We start from the raw sequence: 21,807 nt of genomic DNA on the forward strand, positions 1-21,807 counted from the left end.
CACACAGGAGAAAAGATGACTGTGGGTCCCAGCAAGTCAGGAAGAGGACCGGTTCGTTCCTGATGAAGAGCTAGTTCTGAATAGTGATTCAGCTGTCCACAGTTCCGACCTGTTCACGAGGCCTGCTGCTGGTGCTAACCTCGGGTGGATCCTCTGGTTACTCTCTGGCAACCTCCGCTCTAGACTCTTAGAACAAAGGAAAGTTCTGGCATTCGGACACACTGGCCGTTCCGTGGTTGTCCGGGCTGAGTCTCAGGAGGTGCGCTGCGAGAATGTCCTGGCCTTGGGAGCCTTCTGCTCCTGGGCCGTCCTGCCCTGGAATTCTCCTTTGAATTCCCTTTAGAACAGTCCACAGAATTCTCCTGAATCTTACTGAATCTCCCAGGCTCTCTGTGTTGCCTGTTTTTACCTGGAGGAACTTCAGCTCATTCTTTGGCTGAAAGTTCCATGGGCATCAGAGTCCCACGTGGGTTACTCGGCCCTACCAGTCCCTGATTGGTTGATCAAGGTGAGATATGAGTCACTTACTCATGACACTTAGGAATGCAGTCCAGATGTCCAACTGGCACTCCCTAGACAGATAGGCGCCAATGGATGACCATTGATCATGATAGCCAGGCTTAGCTAAGTGCATCCCCCTTTGGGAGCTGTCCTTATCAAAGGAACCTTAAATCAGCCTGCATGAATAGTTTCTCTGTGGCTGCACCACAGAGATGAACAGAGAGATGAGGCCTAATTTGGGAAAGCTCAGAAACACTTAATTCTGCCTTATTAATAAGCCTCGCCGCTACACCATGTCACTAGTATTTGTAGCTGAAGTTTACAAGTTGTGTTTTTTTATGATGATTAGCCATATGTTGATTACAATATTGTATATAATGTATAATTTGAACTACATATTTCTCAGGTGTGAATGATTGTAAATTTTCAGAATACATTTCTAAACCAAATCATTGGCTTGATTTACTAGTTTCTACACCTGTAAAACCTATCTTTGATGCATAATAGATCTTTAACCATATATCTATAATAGTCCTCTACAGTTATCCGTATAATAGAACTCCAACCATTTAAGTATAATGAACATATAATCATAGACGTATAATTGACGTATAACAATAGACGTATATTAGAATTTCATTCTAGACCAATTACAGACCACATTTATACATCTAAGGTATATGTTTAAAAGACATATATTATACATCTTTTGCCCACTGGGAAAATGGGAGAATTCTGCCGGCGCCGTAGCTGAGTTGGTTTAAGTACCTGTCTCGTTAACTGGAGATCCTGGCTCCACATCCCAGCTGTACCTTTCTTCCTGTCTTTTTGTGCCGAAACTACCATTTTGGACAGCCGCATAGGGCTTGATTTAGTTTAATGCATGAATGCATTTCCATTCTGCAACAACTTGTTTTTCAAGAAATTCATACAGCTTGTGAAAAATGAAATTTAATTCTTGGCTATCAGAGCCGTAGGAATATTGCCGACTGGCAAGAAAATGCAAGCAATGTTTATTTTTTTACCGGAAAGGTGCGAATGGAGCAACCCTCTCTCATCAGTCTCTGTGGCGCAATCGGTGAGTGCGTTCGGCTGTTAACTGAAAGGTTGGTGATTCAAGCCCACCCAGGGACGAGCTTCTTATTATTGTCAATGTAAACACTGTCTCCGCTAAAGCCGAAACCTTAACCTTCTTTATATTTGCCGAAAATGCAAGTCTTTTGCCCGTGTCCAACAACAACACTTGAGACCGGGGAAGTCCAATAGTGATCAACACCGCAACTCCCCAGACAACCATATTCACCCATGGAAAAGTATCTTTGAAGGGCCAGCGGGAGACATCATTTATACTCCTGTTGCGTCTTCTGCTAAAATAGTTTCGAAATACAACGTGGATTTGTTTGAGAATTTGACAAGCATTGTTACGTTAGCACTGTGAAGTTGGATGTTGATATTCTGATATATTTACCTTCATTTTAACATAAATATAAACATAAATGCTGTACAATCTATGCTGTACAGTCAAGCACAGGTATATTTTGAGTCTCGTGCTGATCGTCCTGTGGATCCAAAAGAAATTTTTAAAGCTGATAAATTTCCAATTGTAATTTGCATCTAGCTACAACGTCCCTGGAAAAGAGATTTTATTAGTTGCGTGCAATCGGTATCTTTTACTTTATGTATGGTAGTGGAAATAGTTTTGAAAACGTTTTCTAAAGAAGATTGTATTGCCAGGACCTGCCTTTAGCGCTCAGTAGCGATTACGCTGTTGATATAGATGGAGAAGAAATGTAAGATGAGTTGATGATCTAAGCTAAAATAGCCCTAACACGCCTCCTGTAACAGTGTTTGTATTCATAGCAAGTAATATTCTTTTTCAAACCCGAACGTTGCTTTTGCATTAAGTGTTATGTAACCATTAGCGGTTTCGGGAGCTTCTGAAGAGCGCACTTTTCCAAACTGAAGCCTATAAGAACATTATTCAACATGCACCATGGCCCAGAATCGTGCATCGGGACAAAGATTAACATCCATTGAAAGTACTCCCAAATAAAAGATTTGACCGAAAAATTGAAAGAGTAGGCAAGTATTAAAACAACGCCATAACTTCTCGACTTCCAGTCGCTTTCCTGGTTCAGGCTATGTAAAATAACATAATCAGTGGAGTCATGCCGAGGTTGTGAGTTCAAGCCTCACCTGGAGCAGCCTGGTTTTCTGTCTTGACAGGTAAACAGTGTTTTGTGTTATTTGCTAAATGGAGAGAGGATTCTGTGTTAATTGTGCTCCTCCTGGGAGAGGTCAAGATGAGAAGTTCACCAGGCTGGTGGTAAATATCCTGTCCAGGAATATCGGGGCTGTAGGGGGTCAGATCTATAGATGTAGTAAACACATTAGTGGAGACGGTGTGTCTGCTCTCCGTGAGAGAGCCGGGCGGGAAGAATAATCTGTGGTCTGGGAAGAAGAGACCCTCGTTGGAAGAGCGGCGCTCCTCACAGGAGAGAATGAAAACAATCTTTTTCAGGGACGCTGATTTTTCTCTTTGGGTGAATTAAAAGTACTTGTCACAAGTGACCTCGTGGCGCAACGGTAGCGTGTCTGACTCCAGGTCAGAAGGTTGCGTGTTCAAATCACGTTGAGGTCAGCTGATGTGTTTGCTGGTGCAGAACCTGGAATTTACATCATGCAGTTGGGTTTTAGCTGTACACCACATAGGTAATCTGAACGAAATTACAGAACACCCAGTCAGGAGCTTATGCAGCATTCCATCTTGAACACAACAAGAGAAAAGGCACACTGCACATGTGCGAATCATCACGTCTGGCTTTAGAGACAGTAATATCAGAGAATGGAAGTTTCAGTCCTCCTTTCTGTTACAGGTTCAAGCAAACCTGAAAGTTAGGGAGTGTTTGGTCACTTTTGTATGAAAAAGTGTCTGAAGCCTGTAATTATTTAATTGTGGTTGAAATCAACTCCCATGTACCAAGACCTTACAGTATATTCATGTTTACTTAAATGACTAACGCTATTGAACATTAGTTGGTGTTTTTTTGTAACGATTTGCTATTTCATGCAGGAAAGAAAGGAACCCAGACCCACCGTTTGCTTTCAGGTGCGGTTCATTTACATAACGGACATCTTTTTCTGAGGAGCCTGATTTAAATCACACAACCCCGGTAGAAGTCGAATCGACAATCTTATAAACCGAAATCAGACGCGTTATCCATTAAACCACTAGCCCGTCACGTAAATTAATTGCACCATGGTGAGTTCAGTGCCGCTACTAGTAATACCCCACCCCCATCTTAAATTTCTAAGTGAGAAATGTGTTTTCTACATTTTTATCAGTTTTAAAAAATCATCACTTTTAAGCAGACAAAGCCTTTATTTGTCGCTCTGAATTTCTAATTGATTTAGAATTCCAAGAAAAAAGCGTTTTGTTCCACAGCGGCGTGAAATATTCATGTCTTTCACTCTACTTCTCTCTTGTAGTAAAGCAGATCTTGCTAGGTGAGCATTTGCTCTGGTAAATTAGGTCACTTTTCATGTTAACTCATTTCTTCTAAACACAACATTTCCTGGTGCATGTTTTCTCCATGAAAAAAAGACATTTTCCCTTACATGATTTCTCCTTTTGTTTCATCAAAGAGTACAGAAAGAAAAAAGAAAGGAAAAGTGTCGTAAATGAACTCTGTCGTACTTGGGAGATGTCAAGAGCATTGGACATGAAAAGTGCCCAATAAAAGCCATTTCTCTTCATTTCTCTTACAGTCAGGGCTCCTGTTCCTTGTAAAGGAGGCAGCTTGCTCAGCCAGCAGACTCAGTGCTTACTAAACGCAGGTGTCTCAGAGCGGTGTGTCCAAGTGGCAGTAAAAGAAGAGAGTTCTGCCGGTGTCGTGGCTTAGATGGTTAAAGCACCTCTTTAGTAAACAGGAGATCCTGGGTTTAAATCCCAGCGGTGCCTTTCTTCCTGTCTTTTTGCATCGTTTATTGTTATAGACAACATGCTTCTGCATTAAGTTTAATGGAGGTGTTTATTTTGTTTTTGGCACAACTTGTTTTTCAAGAACTCCACACATTGCGAAAGCTAAAATGTTTATCTTTCTTATCAGTGCAAAAGAATTACTGCCAGCTGGCAAGAAAATGACAACGATTTTTTTTTTTACTTTAGCCAAAAATCTGTGAATGTAGAAAAATATGACATGTGTCAGTTTCTATGGCACACTCAGTCGGGGTGTGCTTCAGTTAAACACAATGTTGGTAGATCAAACGCACCCAGAGACACACTTTGAATTAATCCGATCTAAACATTACCTTCTCTAAATGTGATTGAGTTTCTTTGCACGTCCTTAGCCATCTTGATGTTTGCAGAGATTTTCAACTTTTGACACGAGTCAAAGTAAATAGTTGAGTACCTATGTCAATATCACCGGGAATGTGAATATAAATGTAAACATCAATATTTCTGCTGTCTCCTGAGAAACACAAGTATAGAGTTAAAACACAATAAATAATGCTAGAAAATTATTCAGTTAACACCCAGATGTGACAAAACACATTTAAGACTTATATCCCCTTTAAATATGTATTTCCTTAATATCAGTTCTCTTCCCTCCCCAGGATACCTGCAAATTCACTATAGCATATTAAAAGCTGTGTGTAAGTCTTACATGTGTTCTGTCACATCTGGGTGTTAAATTAATAGATGTGTTGTGTTATTTAATATGATTTGACTCCACGCTTGTGTTTCTCGGGAGACAGCAGAAATATTGGGGATTTGCGGCTACAGAAAATAATGTGAACTTTACAGGCAAAAGTTAGGTTACGTTAAAGAAACAAAAACTTATTGTCACCCTTTTCAACGTGATTTTTTAAGACATTTGTTCGGAATAGTATATCTTCTTGTGTCTGTGGCTGTTGTCCTACAATAACGGTGGTGAAATAGTAGGAATGTGCGGAAAGAATCGGAGATAGAACAGAAGACTCATCTAGTCGATAGTAAGGTTGTGTAGGACCGCACACCCTACGATGTCAGTGTTGAGTAGTGAGGTTTAAAAGCTTCTTCATGAACCAGGAAGGAGTACAAACCTAAAGTCTTCTGATCCGTAATCAGACACGTTATCCATTGCGCCATTGGCGTTTGTATTGCATTCAGAGCCGCTACTATTCATGTGTCTTGTATGTGTGTCTAGTTACTACGTCTTTCATTATGTCTGGTTTAAAATAATGTATCTTTAAAACAGACAAAGGGTTTATGAGTCTCCCTGAAATTCACACACGAAGAATAAAAAATATCGCGTTTAAAAAGAATACAGAGATGCCGGCGATAGAAAACGGAGCGTCTTAAGTGCGCGCTATCACTAAACTCCCGATCGGTAAGTTCGTCGGCGGCTTTTTAATTGTGTTAGGAAGAGCAAACAGTCCACAGTGTACATTTTAAAGGTCTAAGCAAAACAATCAGACGTGAGGATTAGGATTAGGATCTAGAACAGGAGCCTTTACTTCTTTATATACTGAGGTTTCGGTGAACGTCAAAGTGAAAGACAAATTCGCAATTTTCACTTTTTGATTAAGGAACAAGAAAACACCATCCTTCAAACTGGATTCAGACCAGGGACATAAGAAATGCCCACTGTTTTTGTCTATAGTCTTAAGATCTAGCAATTGAGCTATCGAGAGGTCGGAAAGTAAACGCTTTGTCACACGTGTAGCCCAATGTAGTGTAGTGTTCCTCTATTTAAATCCCAGTTCGACGTCAAAATACTCACTCCCATAGTCTCGTTCAGAAGAAGAAATGGACCAGGCTTCCACTGTATAAACGTCCAGAGTTCTTATAAAACGTTTGAAGGGACATCAATGCAGGCTGAAATTGACCCTTTTTCTAGTGGGATCAGGATCATATAAAACCTTTCTTTTGGATTGAGAAGAGGATCATGGAGACACTCAAAATATCCCTGTCTTTGCTTCTTTCAAGGATGAATGGAGTATTGATCTGCAAGCATCGGTTTAAATCAAAACTCTCTGCTACTGCAGTTGCTTGTTTGAGAGTTTCTTCAAATCTTTCAACTGAACGTTGATATCAAGGGATATTGACGGTAATATCATAGGGACTTTGGTTTTCTTTTGATCGAAAATTGTATTTAAATACAAGCCTCTTTCACAGTTGTATAATACTTTCCCTTGCATCCTCAGATAAAAATTCTAAATACCACAAAGTTACAACATATGGAATAGCATTTATTTTAAAATGTATTTTAAAATTTGCATTTATTTAGAGCTGTATTTAGAGCTTAGTAAAGATAGCAATGCTAATATTGATGGAGTAGAAATGTAAGATGAATTGATAGCTTTTTCTGAACTAAAAAAGTCCTACAACGCCTCCTGTAACAGGTAAGGACTCATAGCAAGACATTGCTATTGCATTGCGCATTTTGCAGATACGACCAGTTTCTGCTTCTGGTGAGTGCATCTTTTCCAAACTGAAATTAACAAGAACATTTTCAAGATGCGCCATGTCCCTAAATCGTTCATCAGGACTACTATTAATATCAGTTGAAAGCAGTACAAAGCATAAATTTAACCTAAATATTAAGAGACTATATCTGTCAGCTACTGCTGTAAGCCATGTTCAGCCAATGCTAGAAATATTACTGCTCTACTACAGTAGCTAAAGAAAGCAAGTCCGACTTAGAAACGGATCACAAGTCGAAAACATAAACCGACGAGGATGGGATTCGAACCCACGCGTGCAAAGCACAATGGATTAGCAGTCCATCGCCTTAACCACTCGGCCACCTCGTCACGAGGGCCACCCCCCTTGGGCATGATTTTGCTCGGCGACCAGGCTCAGCGCACATCGACCTCAGATGTCTCAGAGCGGTGTGTCCAAGAGGCTGTATAAGAATAGGTAATAGGTTTATTCCATGCTGAAAAAAAGAAGAACGAGAACACAACGTTTCGCCCGTGGAGCCTTCTTCAGGTGTGAGAGAGACAGGGCAGTAGGCAAAGGTAAAATAGCGAGAGAACAAAGGTTTTAGGGTGGGTACCTACCTGTATAAGAATAGTATTCTGCCGGTGCTGTGGTAAAGCTGGTTGAAACACCTGTTTCATAAAGAGGAAATCCTGGATCCGAATTCCAGCGGTACCTTTTTTTCCTGTCTTGTTTTACAGAACATGTAATTTGGGACACTCAAAGAGGTCTTGATTTGGTTTAATGCGTTTATTCATTTCCTTTGCAGAACAACTTTTTTTTTTAAATCATACAGCTTGCGAAAGATGAAATGCGAGCGATTTTTTTTGTTCACCAAAAGTATGTAAATGAAAAAAAGCAAGGTGTAAGCATTTCTGTGGTGCAATCGTTTAGCGTTCTCGGCTATTAACCCCCAGGTGGTTTTTTTGATCCCACCCAGGGACGCACTTTTTCCTATAGTAAACATCATCACCGCAAAAATTTAATTGTTCCGCAAAACCTGAACTATTTTGATATTTGCAGTAGTAAACAATTGAGTACCAGAGTCAACATTACCGGGAATTTCCAATAATTACCGACATTGGCAACTTGCAAGCAGTTAGTATTCACCCATGGAATTATATGTTCCAGTGAGTGGCGGGAGAATTCACTTATGCTCCCGTTGCATCTTCAGCTAAAGTAATTAAAAAAACAATGCAAAATTGTTCGAGAACTTGACAAGCAAAAACAACATATCGCCGGAGCTCTATTTTAATATTTTCGTATATTTACCTTAATTTGAATATAAATGTTAACATAAACGCTGTTCAATATAATGTAATGTTGTTGTACTTTTAAAATATTTTAGCTGAGGGTGAGAGGGGGGATATTACGCCTTGCCAAACATCTAAAATAATTGTAAAAGGGGATGGCATTTTAATAAAACTGGCAATCAAAAGAAAGTTACAATTTGTATGGTATTATGCTCAATATCCCTTGATATTGAAGGTCAGATGAGGAATTTGAAGAAACTATCAAAGAAACAACGGCAATAGCAGAGGGTGTTGATTTTGAACCAGTGTTTGCACCTCAATAATCCATCAGTCTTCGCTTGACAGGCTTCCTCAAGATATTCGGTGTTCTATACAAAAAATCGACAATTAAGCGCAAATGTGACAAGAGGCAAAGACTGCGGCAGAGGAGGAATAAACTCCACACGATGACTGTATGTATACGTCTGTCTAATATTCGGCCCCTGCAGGGGCATCATATTCGCTGAACTGCCTGCCAGCGTGTGTACGGGCTTATACTGTAATTCAAGAGTATCAATGGTCAGACGCTTACAACGGGTGTTTGTGTTTGTATTATTTAGAGAATTGAAAAAACATTTTCAAAACTACAGCTCGAATGAAATTAAAAAAAAAAGTTTATTTGTCTCTTTGCTGTAACAACTGTGCCAAAACTATTCAGATACATCAGAATGTAACTAGATTTTATTGGATTTTAGGAAATGTATTTTTGCGCATTTCTCTATACGATCAGAATACCTTCCTGTTTTCACCGTGTTTATTGTTTCTGCCTATGATATCTCGGAAAGAAAGACCCAGTATCTGTTCACCGAAATATTTCAGGAGTTTGCTGTGGTTTGAGAGGAGTGTATGAAGGTAATGAAGGAGTGAGGACACGCGCATTCCGCACGGGGAGCGCAGAGCAATGAGCCGCGACTGCAGCTCTCCGAGTCTTTTCTTATACAACCTCTGAGTCCGGACACACAGCGTCTCCAGCCAGTGTTGAAGGTTTACATTTCAGAAAACGGCTGTCTCGAGCAGAAACTGATCTTCCTGCTTTAGTTAAGGTTTGGTTATTGTGGGGGTTTAGCGCTTGTATCTCTCTTCTCTTACTAAACACTACTACTGTAAAGTATATAAATAGAAGCTAAAATGCAGCTAAAATACTTCAGTAAGGCCGAGCAGATAGGAAAGTTTAATAAAAATGTTCTATGATCTATGTTCTAGTTGCCCATATTTTTTAAACTCTCGGTTCGAGCTCTGATTTAATCCTCTCGGCTCCTGCCGCTGTCACCGGGAGAGTGGCTGCATTCCGTAGGGCTACAGGCTGATTTCACAATGCCACATTTAATGAAATACAGGGGAAACCGCAAGGAAAACGATATTGTAACGCAACGGGGGCTCAGGCAGGCGCCCTTGCCGCATTAGGTCGGCCCCATCCCGACTGAGGCTCGAACCCGCGACTCCCGCGTCTCTCTGCAGCAACCCAGCCCCGTGAGCTAAAGAGAGATCTCTCTACAGCCCAGTAGCTGTAGTCCTGCTATCACAGGGAAGGGCGGTGACATCACCTGCTCTGGTACGCCGGCTCTTACACAGTGCCTGTCGGCCGTAAGCGTTACAATATGTTTTAATACATCTTCTTCTGGATTTATATTTCGATCTTTCACCTTTGAATGCATACCTTGACCGTAAATCTTTACTCGATTACAGGCACCCCAAACAGTTCTTAAGGGAGAAATCGAAGCCTATTTGACTTTCTGCTAATCACATTGAAGTGTTCACGAAGCATTTCCCTGCCCGTCATGTGCCCGCAAGCCGGTTTCTCCGTTTTCTTCTTTCTGTCGTTGTCAGGGAGCACAAGAAGACAGGAAAAATGCAAGAGAGGGAAAAGCTGTCAGGAGTGGGATTTGAACCCACACCTCTATTAAGAGACCAGAACACCCAAGCAATGGAAAGACAGGAATCCTTGAGTCTGGCGCCTTAGACCACTCGGCCATCCTGACGAGATACGCAAGTTGGTGTGTTAAAAGCACCAGTAGTTCACAAAACTGAGAAATGCTTTGCTGGAGAAGCGCCACGTTGCCTAATGTTGCCTAAACGGATCGCGGAAATCAAATATTCAGATCGATTTAGAGTGTGCTTTACAGCCTTTGTGTAATATTTTAAATTGTTTTAAAAAAGTGTGTACTGTGTACTACGTTTAGGACTAGTTAGTGTGGTAGAATATGGAGATCATCTCCAGCTCTGAGCTCAACTGCAACAACAAGTCGTGCTGAACAAAGTCAGAGTTCAGCTGAACCTTTGCTCAGTGTGGTGCTCAGGACTCAGGAGTATTGTTGTGGTTCTAATTAGCATGAACTGCAGGGGCTCTGAATCAGAACATTTCAATTTATCTGTTCAGTAAGTTAAAATGCAGGACACGTTAAAATCAGATTATTACTGTGTCTCTGTCCCGTTTGTATATAACCGAAAGTTTAAAAGATACCAGTAAGGACACACAACTACTAATGCGGTACTTATTGGAAATAGTCCCAAAACAAGTACGTCCGGCAGCTGGTAGACCCATGTAATAATTTTGCAGTGACACTTTGAAGATTTACACTCTATTTAAATATTAATTTACTAAATTTCAGTTCTCTTTTCTCACACTCCCTGGCATAACTGAACTCTCACTCTCGCATACTAAAGGCTTTACATGCATTAGCTGTGATACAGATTCTAATAAAGACAGAATGAAACTGTTTGTTTTGTGTCTCATGGTGATCCTCTTCTCGATCCAAATTAAATGTTTAATATGATCCCTCGAGAAAGAAAAAGGAGTCAATTTCCGCCTGGAATGATTGATGCTCCATCAAACATTTTGTAATATCTCCGGAAGTTTATACAGTAGAATCCTGGTTTGTGGCTTAAATTCAAGGTAAACAAGACTAAGGAAACGAGTTGGAAACGATGTCGATCTGGGATTTAAATCATCCGGAACATTTCACTACATTGGGCAGTATGTGCCAGAGAGCACCTCCTGACATCTGTTGATAGCTCAGTTGGTAGAATGGAGGACTGTAGTTGAAACAAGAGGGAATCCTTAGGTCACCAGCTTGAAGGAAGGTGCCCTTTGTGTATTTTGTTAAAATAGCTGATCTTTTTTCACTCAGACTTTGATCAAAAGCTCAATAAACGACGAAGCAGAGGCTCTTGTTCCGAATTCAGCTCACGTCTGATTGTCTTGTTTTGGCCAAGATCTGATCTTTGAATTCAGGGACTACTCTGTCTGCTTTGTACAGTAATTCAAAAGTAGATACAAATGTCACATTTTTATTTTAGATATAAAGGTGTTCTCTGTTTTCAAAGGATGGGTACTTAATTGGCTTTATGATTTGGATTTGATTTTGTATCGTTGTATTATTAAGTTTGTGCTTTTTGTGTTTTTAACATATTGTGAACTTATTTTTTAAACAAATGCTTACAAAGGCAGACATGGCACACATCTGTTTATACCAGCGGTGAATTGTATATTTGTATTAAGTAGAAGCTACTGCGCACTTCTGGGAGTATAACAGGTTCGATATAAAGTGGCAAAAATATAAAAGGGGAAAATACCCCAGACTGGGTGTAAAGGCCTCGTTGTGACTGTTGTTTTATTGTTGAATACGGCATACTGTGCACGAAATGTTGCAGAAACACAATCTGATAGTTAAATAATTATTATTTTAATAATTTGATAAGTATGAGGCCCCGGATCCAAATATTCAGTTCTGATTTTTTTTAAGTGATATCTTCCCTTCCTCTGGTGGAAGTAACACGATGTGAGCAATTGTTTTTTGTTCTTTTTTTTTCACGTTGCGATCCGAAAAGCCTCAGATGCACAGTCTGACAGCAACCAAACCAGAATGGATTCTGCTGGGAGCCGGACTGAGCTCATTCTTGCTCCCTGTGCTGAAAACAGAATTAGCGCTTACCCGAGCACCATCTACAGCTGCTGGATGGTACTCTACGTCCTGCTGCTCCAGCAATTATTTTGACGAAAGACAGATCACTTGTACGCTTTTAACCTTCTCGCAGCTACAGGCGAGACTGAAGCTGGCGATATAAAGGCACGCGCTGGTACACCTTCTCTAACTTTCACAATTGCGATAAACATTTTTTTAAGACCTTTGAAAAACAAGATATAGATATAGATATAGATAAAACTAGATAAAAAACATGAGCTTTATCAGTTTTTACATTAATCGACTTTGAAACAAATTGGATCTTTTTACATTGCATTTTACGTTGAAATGTAGCATGCATACCTAATCCACCAACGGACAGAGCAATATTTTACGTTGCCTTCCAGAGCTTCCAACGTGTGATGGATTTGTATGGTTGTCTGTATGATACCACTACAGCACTGGCGCAGGTGCAAAATCCACTTTCACACGACTTTTTCAGTGTCTTCTCTCTCAAATGGACCGAAGCACAGGAGCCAATATTAGAGAAAACGACAGGTGTTTAAACAGAGGATGTCCCAATGTCTGGGACAACGCATTGTGATTTTGTATAAACGCAAATGGTTTCTCATTTAAAAGCCAACAATAATCTTTTTCTCCCTGGCGCTAATAAGCTACCACACATGGGAGCTGTTGTATGAAAGAAAATTCCAATGTCCATAGGAAGGCAGAATAAAATCCAGAACTGTGTTGGTGATATCGATAAACAGGGCTCATGTTCACAACAAAACTTTACTGTATAAAAAGTTAAAATTCGTAAATATATATTTTTTTTTAAATAATATGTCTGTTAAACCATTCATGAAGGATTTTTAGACAAAAAAACACACCATTATACGAGAAAATATATTTACTATATCTGCATTTAACTCACTTTTTAACAATTTCAATTTCAAGGCCAATATAAATTGTTGCCCTGCTTTTTTGTCATAAATACACAAGCTTGTTATGTCTTGTGTCAGAAATAAACTGCATGAAATTTGCTAAAGCAACAAAAAGTAAGCTCCACAAAGAAGACAGACATTTGCGTTTATAGTGCAATGTTATCTCGAGCCTTTAAAATTACTTTAAATGCAATTTGTTTTTCTCTGTGGCTCTAAGGCTTTGTCATTCACTGTAGTTATTCAGGAGAACATTATGTTAATCATATAGATGAAACGTTTAATATATTCAGGTGGGTAGCTACGTCAGCATGCGTATCTGCAAAGGAACAAGTAATATTGTAGGTTTATTCCATGCTGAAAAGAGAAGAGAGAAAACAAACCTGAAGAAGGTTTCACAGCTGAAACGTTGTGTTTTCTCTCTTCTCTTTTCAGTATGGAATAAACCTATTACTTGTTCCTTTAATATATTGTTCGGTTTGACTCAAAATGCTTTACTACTACAAGAGAGAATCATAGTATGGAGGATGAGACAAATTTATGATTTCTTGGAAGAAAATGTTTTTTCTTTGCATTCGAAATGAATCGAAACTTTAGCGCGACACACAAACCCTTTGTCATTTTTAAAGATATAATATTTTTAAAAAGACAGTATAGAAAAGGTTTTTTTTTTTACTAAGCAATTTTGGCCGGGGGCGATGCATTACTAGTATTGGCGCTGAGGTCACTATGGTGCAGTTGAGCACCGTAAGATTAGGGCCAGTGACGTAATGTATAATGCATCTGACTGTCTGAAGCTCAGCTCCTGCTCTGAGCTCAATAGCAATGCAAAACTGTGCGAAACAAAGCTGGCGAGCAGCTGATCTTGTGCTCAATAGTCAGTACGGTGCTGAGGGTTCAGTTCTGGCGTTGTTCTAATTAGCACGAACTGCAATGGCTCTGAATCTGGCCATTTCTATGGAAGCCCGTTTCCGCCAGGGAGTAAAAATAAAAACACGCTATGGTAGCTCAGAATTCCGACTTAGTAACTGAGAATTGCGACTTAAAAACTCAGAATTCCGACTTTATATCTCACATTTGGGACTTCGAAATAACCCATATTTCATTGTCGGTCCTTTTGTTATTGTAACAGATTCGGGTTCCAGGGCTTGTGCCCTCGCCGCTCCCACCCTAGTTCGTGCCTCACTGCATTGGCTTGAACCCAGGCCTTGCCAGCTGAGCTAAAGAAGAGTTTCTCTTTTAAGTAAAAAACGACATACAATGGAAATATTTAAAAAGTATAAGTTTCAGCTTGTAGAATTGTGAATTCTTCTGGATGTGAAGTGTCTATTTCTGTATCTTATTTCATATTCTGTCTTCAATTTTGTATTTCTGGTGTTTAAATAAAAAAAGAATTTAAAAGCCCACCATCCACTATTCCATCCGTGTACTATGGAAGCCTCACTACCAGAAATGGGATTCCATAAAAATTAGTGGAATTAATTTGATTTTTATCAGGGCACTGTACAAGACAAGTCTTCAGGCTTATAGATCCTATGATCTTGTACGATTCATCAATATAGTGTAATGGAACGGTCAACATAAAATTTGTAGTTCAGGTGGGTAGCTGCGTCAGCATGCGTAGGCTGCAAAGGAACAAGTAATAGGTTTATTCCATGCTGAAAAAAAGAAGAAAGAAAATGTTTTGGCCGAAACGTACCAGTAAACTTTACATTAACAATACCAGCCAACGATACATTATCATTTCACACCGGTTCTACAGGAATCTACAGCAGAGTCCCACTGAGCCTATAGAATTCCACATCACCCATCACTACTGCACACAGTCCGCTGAGAGCGCCTGTCCATAAACTACTGGATTGAGAATAGGATCAAATAATTCCCCATTTTCTTAATTCTTGAGATCACGAGGTGTTTACGATATTATTTCAGTATTAAGCCAGCAGGATTGGTGCAAATTATAGGTAGGCACAAAGGAAGACTAGGATTCACTTGAAATTCATGACATGGGACACTGAAACAGGGGAGAGGCTTTGTGTAGTAAGCGTTCAGTCTCAATCTACACAGTCTGTGCTGCTGGTAGAGGTGGTTGTGAACACCCGCCTTCCCAGTCAAGTACTGGGATCTCCAGTCTCAATCCTAATACTTCCCCATGACTGTCCAATACCACTACTGTGAAACCAACACCCATAAGACAAGACCTCAGAGATTCTAACTGCACCATTATTCACTGATGTTTGTGCACCAGTATTGTTCCTCTGCTAAGGATGGGAAGGCCTACTTTACACCAAGCCCCTGTTGACAATTCCTTCCTTGTGTTTCTTTTAGTCAGTTTGTGCAGCCTAGAATAGGACACCAGATCTCACTCTTACTGGGCACTACAGTAGCAACTCACACTCCATAAGCACTACCCATCTCGGAAACAGGAGGACTGCCAGTATATTGAACACCTCCGTCTCTCTCACAGTAAAAAAAGTCACACTGCCCTGCCCAAGGAATAGTGCGGCCATCTTCCCCCACTACAACGCTTTATTACTCCAGTCATTTTCAGTCCTCATTGGCAGCAATATGGGAAGCATTCTTGAAAGGGGAACCCCGACAAATACTTCCATTGATTAATGGGTCTCACTTCCCTTGAACTCCTCCACCCCATTCAAACCTATAAACCATAGAGAAACAAGGGCAAGCAGAAGGGTCTTTCACAGCTTTATTGAAATGTTGCCATTACAAGGCAAGTGGAGGCAGGAGAGTCACAAGGGCCAGGCTGGAGCCTTCATTCAGGCACCTGGGGAGGAAGAAGGAGAACAATCCAGCTGAACTGCAGGACACCACCCCTACAGGAGCTCCTGCCAGACCCTACCTGTCCACTGGCCAACATCTCCAAAGTCCTCTGCTCCCTCCACATCCTCACTGGTGCTCTCTGCATCTTCACTGGAGCTCTGAGGGTCTCCCTCCTCATCCTCAGTCCAGTCAGCTCCCACATCCAGAGGAGCTTCTACTGGTGCCACAGCCACCCGACTGCTGGTCACCATGCTCCTGGTACCTGTGGACAAGCAACAACCAGGAGTAAGGGATCTGCTATACCCAGAGTCCCACAGTGATGCTACTCATCTAAACAGTCCCTTTGTCCAGCATGGGATCATTCCTCAGTTGTCCAAGCATGGTTGTCTCTTGAGCAGAGATGCATCCACAGGGGATAGAGAACCAGACCCACCTTCATTACGACTGCCAGCACACCTGGACTCACAGCAGGCACAGACCTCATGGTCACCATACAGCTCCTCCCACCTGGAGGAGAGGAGCACAGGTGAGGCCTCCACCTGGCATGTCCCAGAGCACCCTCAGCAGGCTCCTTGCAGAAGTACCTCTTAGCCTCCCTGTTGTAGGTGCAGGACTTGGTCCCTGGTGTTGCTTTAGCAGGAGCCACAGCCATGACACAGTGCATGTACAGCTCAGTCACTTCATGCTGCAAGAGGGAAAGTCACAGCATTAAGGGATCAAGGCCAATAGAGGGACAGAGAAGGACCTTCTGCCATCAGTGAAGGCAAGCTGGCAGCTCTAGGCAGTACAGCTGCCACAGTCTGGTTCACATCTAGATCATGGATGAAAAAGCAGACAATGGATCAGTAGAGCAAGAAGGCGGAGCAGCCTTTGAGAGCACTACCTTCCTGGACAGCTTCTTCTGGAAGAGGAAGGCATCAATCGTGAAGCGGAGCACATCCTTCTGCTTGGAGGGGACAAACCTGGACAGGCAGCCATCTGCCTTGCTGTCCACCATGCACCTGGGGACAAGGACAAGGATGAACCCCTGCAGGCTCTCAGGGCTCCTGTCCACCTCCCCTCCCAGAAGGGGCCGTACCCCAAGTTGTCAATCACGGGGAAACGGGGCTGGGAGTGCTGGTCCGGTTTCTCCGTTACGTAACACGAGTGGATGTACAGCCTCTGCTCCGCTGTGGCAAAGTAGGCAGTGGCCTGGAAGTACATGGGCTGACCCAGGAAGTACTCATCCTTGGGAGAGAGCCGGACCCAGTGAGCTGGAGAGAGAGAGGCAGCATTACACCTGCACACAGCACCCCCTGCAGGCAGGAGGAGCCACTCACTCAAGGAGCTTACAGTTGGTGGTGAGTAGCACAAAGCTGTGTTTGTTCTTCAGGTCCTTGAAGAAGGTCCTTCTCCTGGCCCACGTGGGGACATAGCCAACCTTGTAGGAGTAGTGGAACCTGCAGGACAGAGGGGATGAGGGGCATCTGGACACTTTCCTAGCGGCTTCTCAGCAGCAGAGCCCTGCCTACCTGTTGTAGGAGCACTTGACCGGCACAGAGAAGGGAATGAAGCGATGCACAGGTGCACTGGAGGAGGGCGGGGCATAGCGGAGAGTGTTGGAGTACACCAGGCGGCCCTGGACAACCTGCAGGGTCACAGAGGAAGTGATATTCCCAGGAAAGGCAACCCCGACACTGGCCCTACAGCTCACGTCGATACACTGCCTGTAGATGAAGACCCGCTTACCGATCGCTCGGTGCCGCACTCGTGAAGCCCGTAGATGAAGTAGAAGTAACTGCGTGTGGTTCGGCTGACGCTGCAGTTGCCCAAGGTCACCTCCGATGGCCGACAGCTGAAGCCGAACAGGAGCCGACTGACCCTCACATACATCCTGCTGGAGTCACACCACACAGCCACTCCTCAGGTGCCCCCGATGGCCGGGCGAGCCGGCTGCCGCCCTCGCTGGGGAGGAAACAGGACGCTCTTGATGTAGGCGGGTAAGGGCCGGCTGCCGGCTTCGGGCTTCATCTTCTCCTTGTCGAAGTAGGGCGAGTACGCGTCTCTGGACACGGGAAGGCGGCGAAAGTCGGGAGCCAAGGACTGGGAGTCGTTCTCGCTTGCAGACAGATCTTCGGAGGGCGCATCTGCCAGGCTCAAGTCCTCCGACTGGGCTGCGTCTTCGAGAGCCGGGAGGTCGGCCTGGAGCGCTAATTCCCGAGAGTCCCAGCCAGCCGGCCCGGCGGAGATCAGTGCGGGGAGCCCAGCCCCTGCACACAGGCACAGCATAAAGAGAAACGAGCGCATCGCCAAATTAACGTCCCGCTTAACTGCTACAGAAGTAAAACAAATAAACCACCAAACTCTGTTGAAGCAAGAGAGCATAAAATGTGAACGCGGTGACTAGGTTTTTATACTGGCAGGACAATGCTACCACACACATGGTCACACTATCGCTCAATCAACACAATCAATTACATACAGAGACCCGGATTGTTCTCAGTGTCTAATTAGAACCTGCTTCCAGTCTGAGGCGGGACTCCGTGAAGCCGCCTGAACACTTTCCCGTGTGTATCTGAGCTCAGCAATTTCGACAGAATTAAATTACCCACACGTTGCTCAGATTAAGTTATTGTTCAATTAGTTTCTAATTTCCGAGGACAGTGTGTTAAACTCACTGTCAGACAGAGTACACTTTCTTATATCGAGGGGGCTATGTACCGCAATGAAAATAATTTTACTATTTTTCATGTGTAATTGCATGTCATATTAAAATGTGTATTACAAGCATTTCTTTGTTTTCCAGTAAAGAAATACTGATCAGCTTTTGACATGATCTGAAAATAATTTGTCTGATTTTCCAGAGATTGCTTTTGCTTCGCAGCACTGAGAACCTACGGAAGCCCGTTTCCGCCAGGGAGTAAAAAAAAAACGCACTATGGTATCTCTGAATTGTGACTTAGAATCATAGAATTGCGACCTAAAAACTCAGAATTTTGACTTTATCTCTCACATTTGCGACTTCGAAATAGCCTATATTTCATTGTCTGTCCTTTTGTTATTGCAACGGATTCCGGTTCTAGGGCTTGTGCCCTTGCCGCTCCCACCCTACTTCGTGCCTCATTGTATTGGCTCGAACCCAGGTCTTGCTAGCTAGAACCCGAATCCGTTACAATAACAAAAGGACAGACAATGAAGTTGTACAAAGAATAGACTACTTTGAGCCGTCCAAATTCCATTATGTGAATTTAAGCTTTTTTTATTAATAACAGCATTAGTTATATAATGCGTGCTCAGAAACCTTACTTATTAGCTTAAGAAGCAATAGTATTTCGACAATTTGCGGTCTTCAAAAAGTAAACGCTGAAGTTTTTATACTTCCTTGTGAGCAGATCACCTTTGATTTAGAAAAGGAAAACTTACTCCCCTGTTGCTTTCATTGCAATATCTGAATCGAGACCCAAGCGCTAAGAAAGCTGAAAAACGCAGAAGTCATAAACCCGATGTTAATTTAGATACACATTTTCTAATGCAGCCTTCATTACAAGACAGTCTATTTCTCGAAAGCGTGTAATGCGAAAAAGAGAAAAACGAAAATATATGGATGACAATATTTAAAAGCTGAAGATTTTACTTTTGAGAAGTTGTCATTTTATGTATCTAGACACTTTTCAACCACTGCTTTTAGAACTTTGCTGTGCTTCCTGAATCATTTTCAGTGTTATAAACTGGGTGTGGAAGTAGCGATCACTTTGTAGAGCAGTTGATAGACTGGAGCTGTTCAGACTACTCTTGTTATTCCTCAAATGCTTCCATCATTTTTCTTTCAGGCTAGAACGCGAGTGTGTACATGTGTTTGGTTTTCGTTTCACTGATTCTCATTGAAGATTTGTGAATTAACAAGGAAAGAATCAGTTGCCTCGGAAAGCAGAAGGTTTGGTTCTCAACGATCTTGAAGACACGCCCATGTAGAGCAGCGTGTGATGATTCGTACTATAAAAGACCAAGTGCTCAAAATGACGTCTGCATTTGCCGTTGAAACTTTTCATCTCGGGCGCACTTTTAGAAAGCAAAGATGGAGAAGTTGTGTTGAATCACACCATGACAGCCGTCAGCAGAGTGGCGCAGCGGAAGCGTGCTGGGCCCATAACCCAGAGGTCGATGGATCGAAACCATCCTCTGCTATGTATTTTTCATGCACGATTGATAAGCACACCATCAGTTTAATGAAGTGCATTAGAACTGATTTTTCTCTCGTGTGTATGCAAGCCTCACACTTACGATACTCTTTCATCTTTACCAATAGCAGATGCCCAAATGTATCTTTGGTTGTTCTGCGATCCTTCATAGTTTCCTCAATTCCTTCAAATGAACATCCATATCAAAGCAATTATATATATATCACAATTAAGGTACATATTAAAAATATCAACGCGCATTTGTATAATGCTCATTTAATGATTGTCAAGGATTGTCAAGTTCTACAACAAATCTGTGTTCTAATTTTAAAATATTTTTGCTAAGGATACAACGGGTGTATAAATGAATTCTCCCAACAGCCAGTTAAAGAAAAATTCCACACGTGAAGATGGTTTTCTTGGACATTGACTTAGGTACTTAATTGTTTACTTGTTGTAGTTGCACACAAGTAAAACACGAAGATTTCCTGCAACATTCAAGAGGGTTTGCGAAGAAATCCCTTCAATTTTTAGCGGAGATTATGTTTACATCATCACAATCTGAACCGCGTCCCTGAGTGCGTTTGACCCACCAGCCCTTTGTTTAACAGCTGCACAGGGACACATTCCCGTTGCTTTTCACAAATCACTGGCATTTTTTTGCAGCATTTCTTCTGTCCTGAGAAGCAAGATTTGTATTTTATCTTTCAGAAGTTGTATGAATTTCTTGAAGTTCAGAAACAACTTGTTCCAGAAAAGAAATAGGTGTCTCTTGCTGTGTGTGCTCTTATCTGTCCATCTCTCTCTCCTCTTCTCTCTGGCAGTCTGTGTAGAGTATCTGAAGGGGATGTAACACCACTTGGAAAAGAAGAAACATTCTCAGGAAAAATTCTCAGGAAAATTCTCAGGCAGAATAAAAAATCATTATTCTCTTCTCAGTCAGATTCACAGCCGGGCTCACACTCAGACAGGATCTCAACTCTGTACTGCTCTCTATCCTCACAATCCAGAACCAGAAGATATTCAGACAATCAGTGCTGCTACATGAACAATATCAGACAGAACAGCCTGGACTCATGTCACATCTCCCCCTTTTATCCTTCCTCCCAGCCCTCTTAGATACATAAAAGAGCTCCTGGTTCTCCTCTCTGTGAACTGGGCTCAGGGGTCACTGATCTGGCAGTTGTGGGCTCTGTTTCAGGTGGAAAGCAAGAAGGTTCTATTAACGCTTTCCAGGACTTCCAGCCCTTCAGTATTACTTTCTTTACTGTATGTCAGCCTCCCAAAATGTTTATAAACGTTTTATAACACACATGAGTGTGGAATTATCTTATTATTTATATATAGTATTTATGTAATAAACACCAGTAGTGACACTATGATCAGTATATTGATTATTTGTAGCCGATGGTCCGATGGTCGTGTCTACAATAGTGACCATTTGACCAGTCTGTAGCTCTGGACAGTGGGACTCAGATCACACAGAAGACCTGTCTGTGTGTGATTCCACACCAGCCCTGGGATTCAGCTACTCTCACAAATGTCTCACAGACTGTCTTATAAATTTACAATTAGATGAAGTCATGTAACAGTTTTACAGATAATTTAAATAATCGGACAGCAGTTTTGGCAGTGGATACATCTCCACATGGGGGAAAGGGACAGTAAAATAGTAAGGAAAATACAAAAGAAGAAACTGAAATATATGCGCTCACTGTAAAGTATGAAGAGGTGGTCAGACAAGCAAAACAGCTTTGTGGATAATGT

General features: G+C 41.9%; 1 protein-coding gene, 1 long non-coding RNA gene and 4 other non-coding genes across 6 annotated transcripts; 2 read left to right on the forward strand and 4 right to left on the reverse strand.

Moving 5' to 3' along the window:
* Window positions 1-3,070: 3,070 nt before the first annotated feature.
* On the forward strand, window positions 3,071-3,142 carry trnaw-cca (transfer RNA tryptophan (anticodon CCA)). The gene has a single exon. It is a non-coding gene; the product is annotated as a tRNA-Trp (tRNA).
* Window positions 3,143-7,217: 4,075 nt separating this feature from the next.
* Window positions 7,218-7,299, reverse strand: trnas-gcu (transfer RNA serine (anticodon GCU)). The gene has a single exon. It is a non-coding gene; the product is annotated as a tRNA-Ser (tRNA).
* Window positions 7,300-10,127: 2,828 nt separating this feature from the next.
* trnal-caa (transfer RNA leucine (anticodon CAA)) lies at window positions 10,128-10,238 on the reverse strand. The gene is made up of 2 exons: window positions 10,201-10,238; window positions 10,128-10,173 (listed from the first exon to the last, which is right to left on the reverse strand). It is a non-coding gene; the product is annotated as a tRNA-Leu (tRNA).
* Window positions 10,239-15,795: 5,557 nt separating this feature from the next.
* On the reverse strand, window positions 15,796-16,141 carry LOC148665250 (uncharacterized). The gene is made up of 2 exons (XR_015937161.1): window positions 15,963-16,141; window positions 15,796-15,887 (listed from the first exon to the last, which is right to left on the reverse strand). It is a non-coding gene; the product is annotated as an uncharacterized LOC148665250 (long non-coding RNA).
* A 107-nt stretch (window positions 16,142-16,248) lies between these two features.
* LOC148665251 (zona pellucida sperm-binding protein 3-like) lies at window positions 16,249-18,159 on the reverse strand. The gene is made up of 6 exons (XM_088630930.1): window positions 17,612-18,159; window positions 17,395-17,510; window positions 17,216-17,322; window positions 16,767-16,942; window positions 16,468-16,568; window positions 16,249-16,390 (listed from the first exon to the last, which is right to left on the reverse strand). Exons 1-6 carry the CDS (start codon window positions 17,753-17,755, stop codon window positions 16,249-16,251), a joined length of 786 nt encoding a protein of 261 aa, XP_088487056.1. The 5' UTR covers window positions 17,756-18,159.
* A 1,816-nt stretch (window positions 18,160-19,975) lies between these two features.
* Window positions 19,976-20,047, forward strand: trnam-cau (transfer RNA methionine (anticodon CAU)). The gene has a single exon. It is a non-coding gene; the product is annotated as a tRNA-Met (tRNA).
* The last annotated feature ends 1,760 nt before the right edge of the window (window positions 20,048-21,807 follow it).

Source organism: Lepisosteus platostomus, chromosome 5, assembly GCF_059453375.1.
Source record: "Lepisosteus platostomus isolate fLepPlt1 chromosome 5, fLepPlt1.hap1, whole genome shotgun sequence".
In the NCBI taxonomy this organism is placed as follows: Eukaryota; Metazoa; Chordata; class Actinopteri; order Semionotiformes; family Lepisosteidae; genus Lepisosteus; species Lepisosteus platostomus.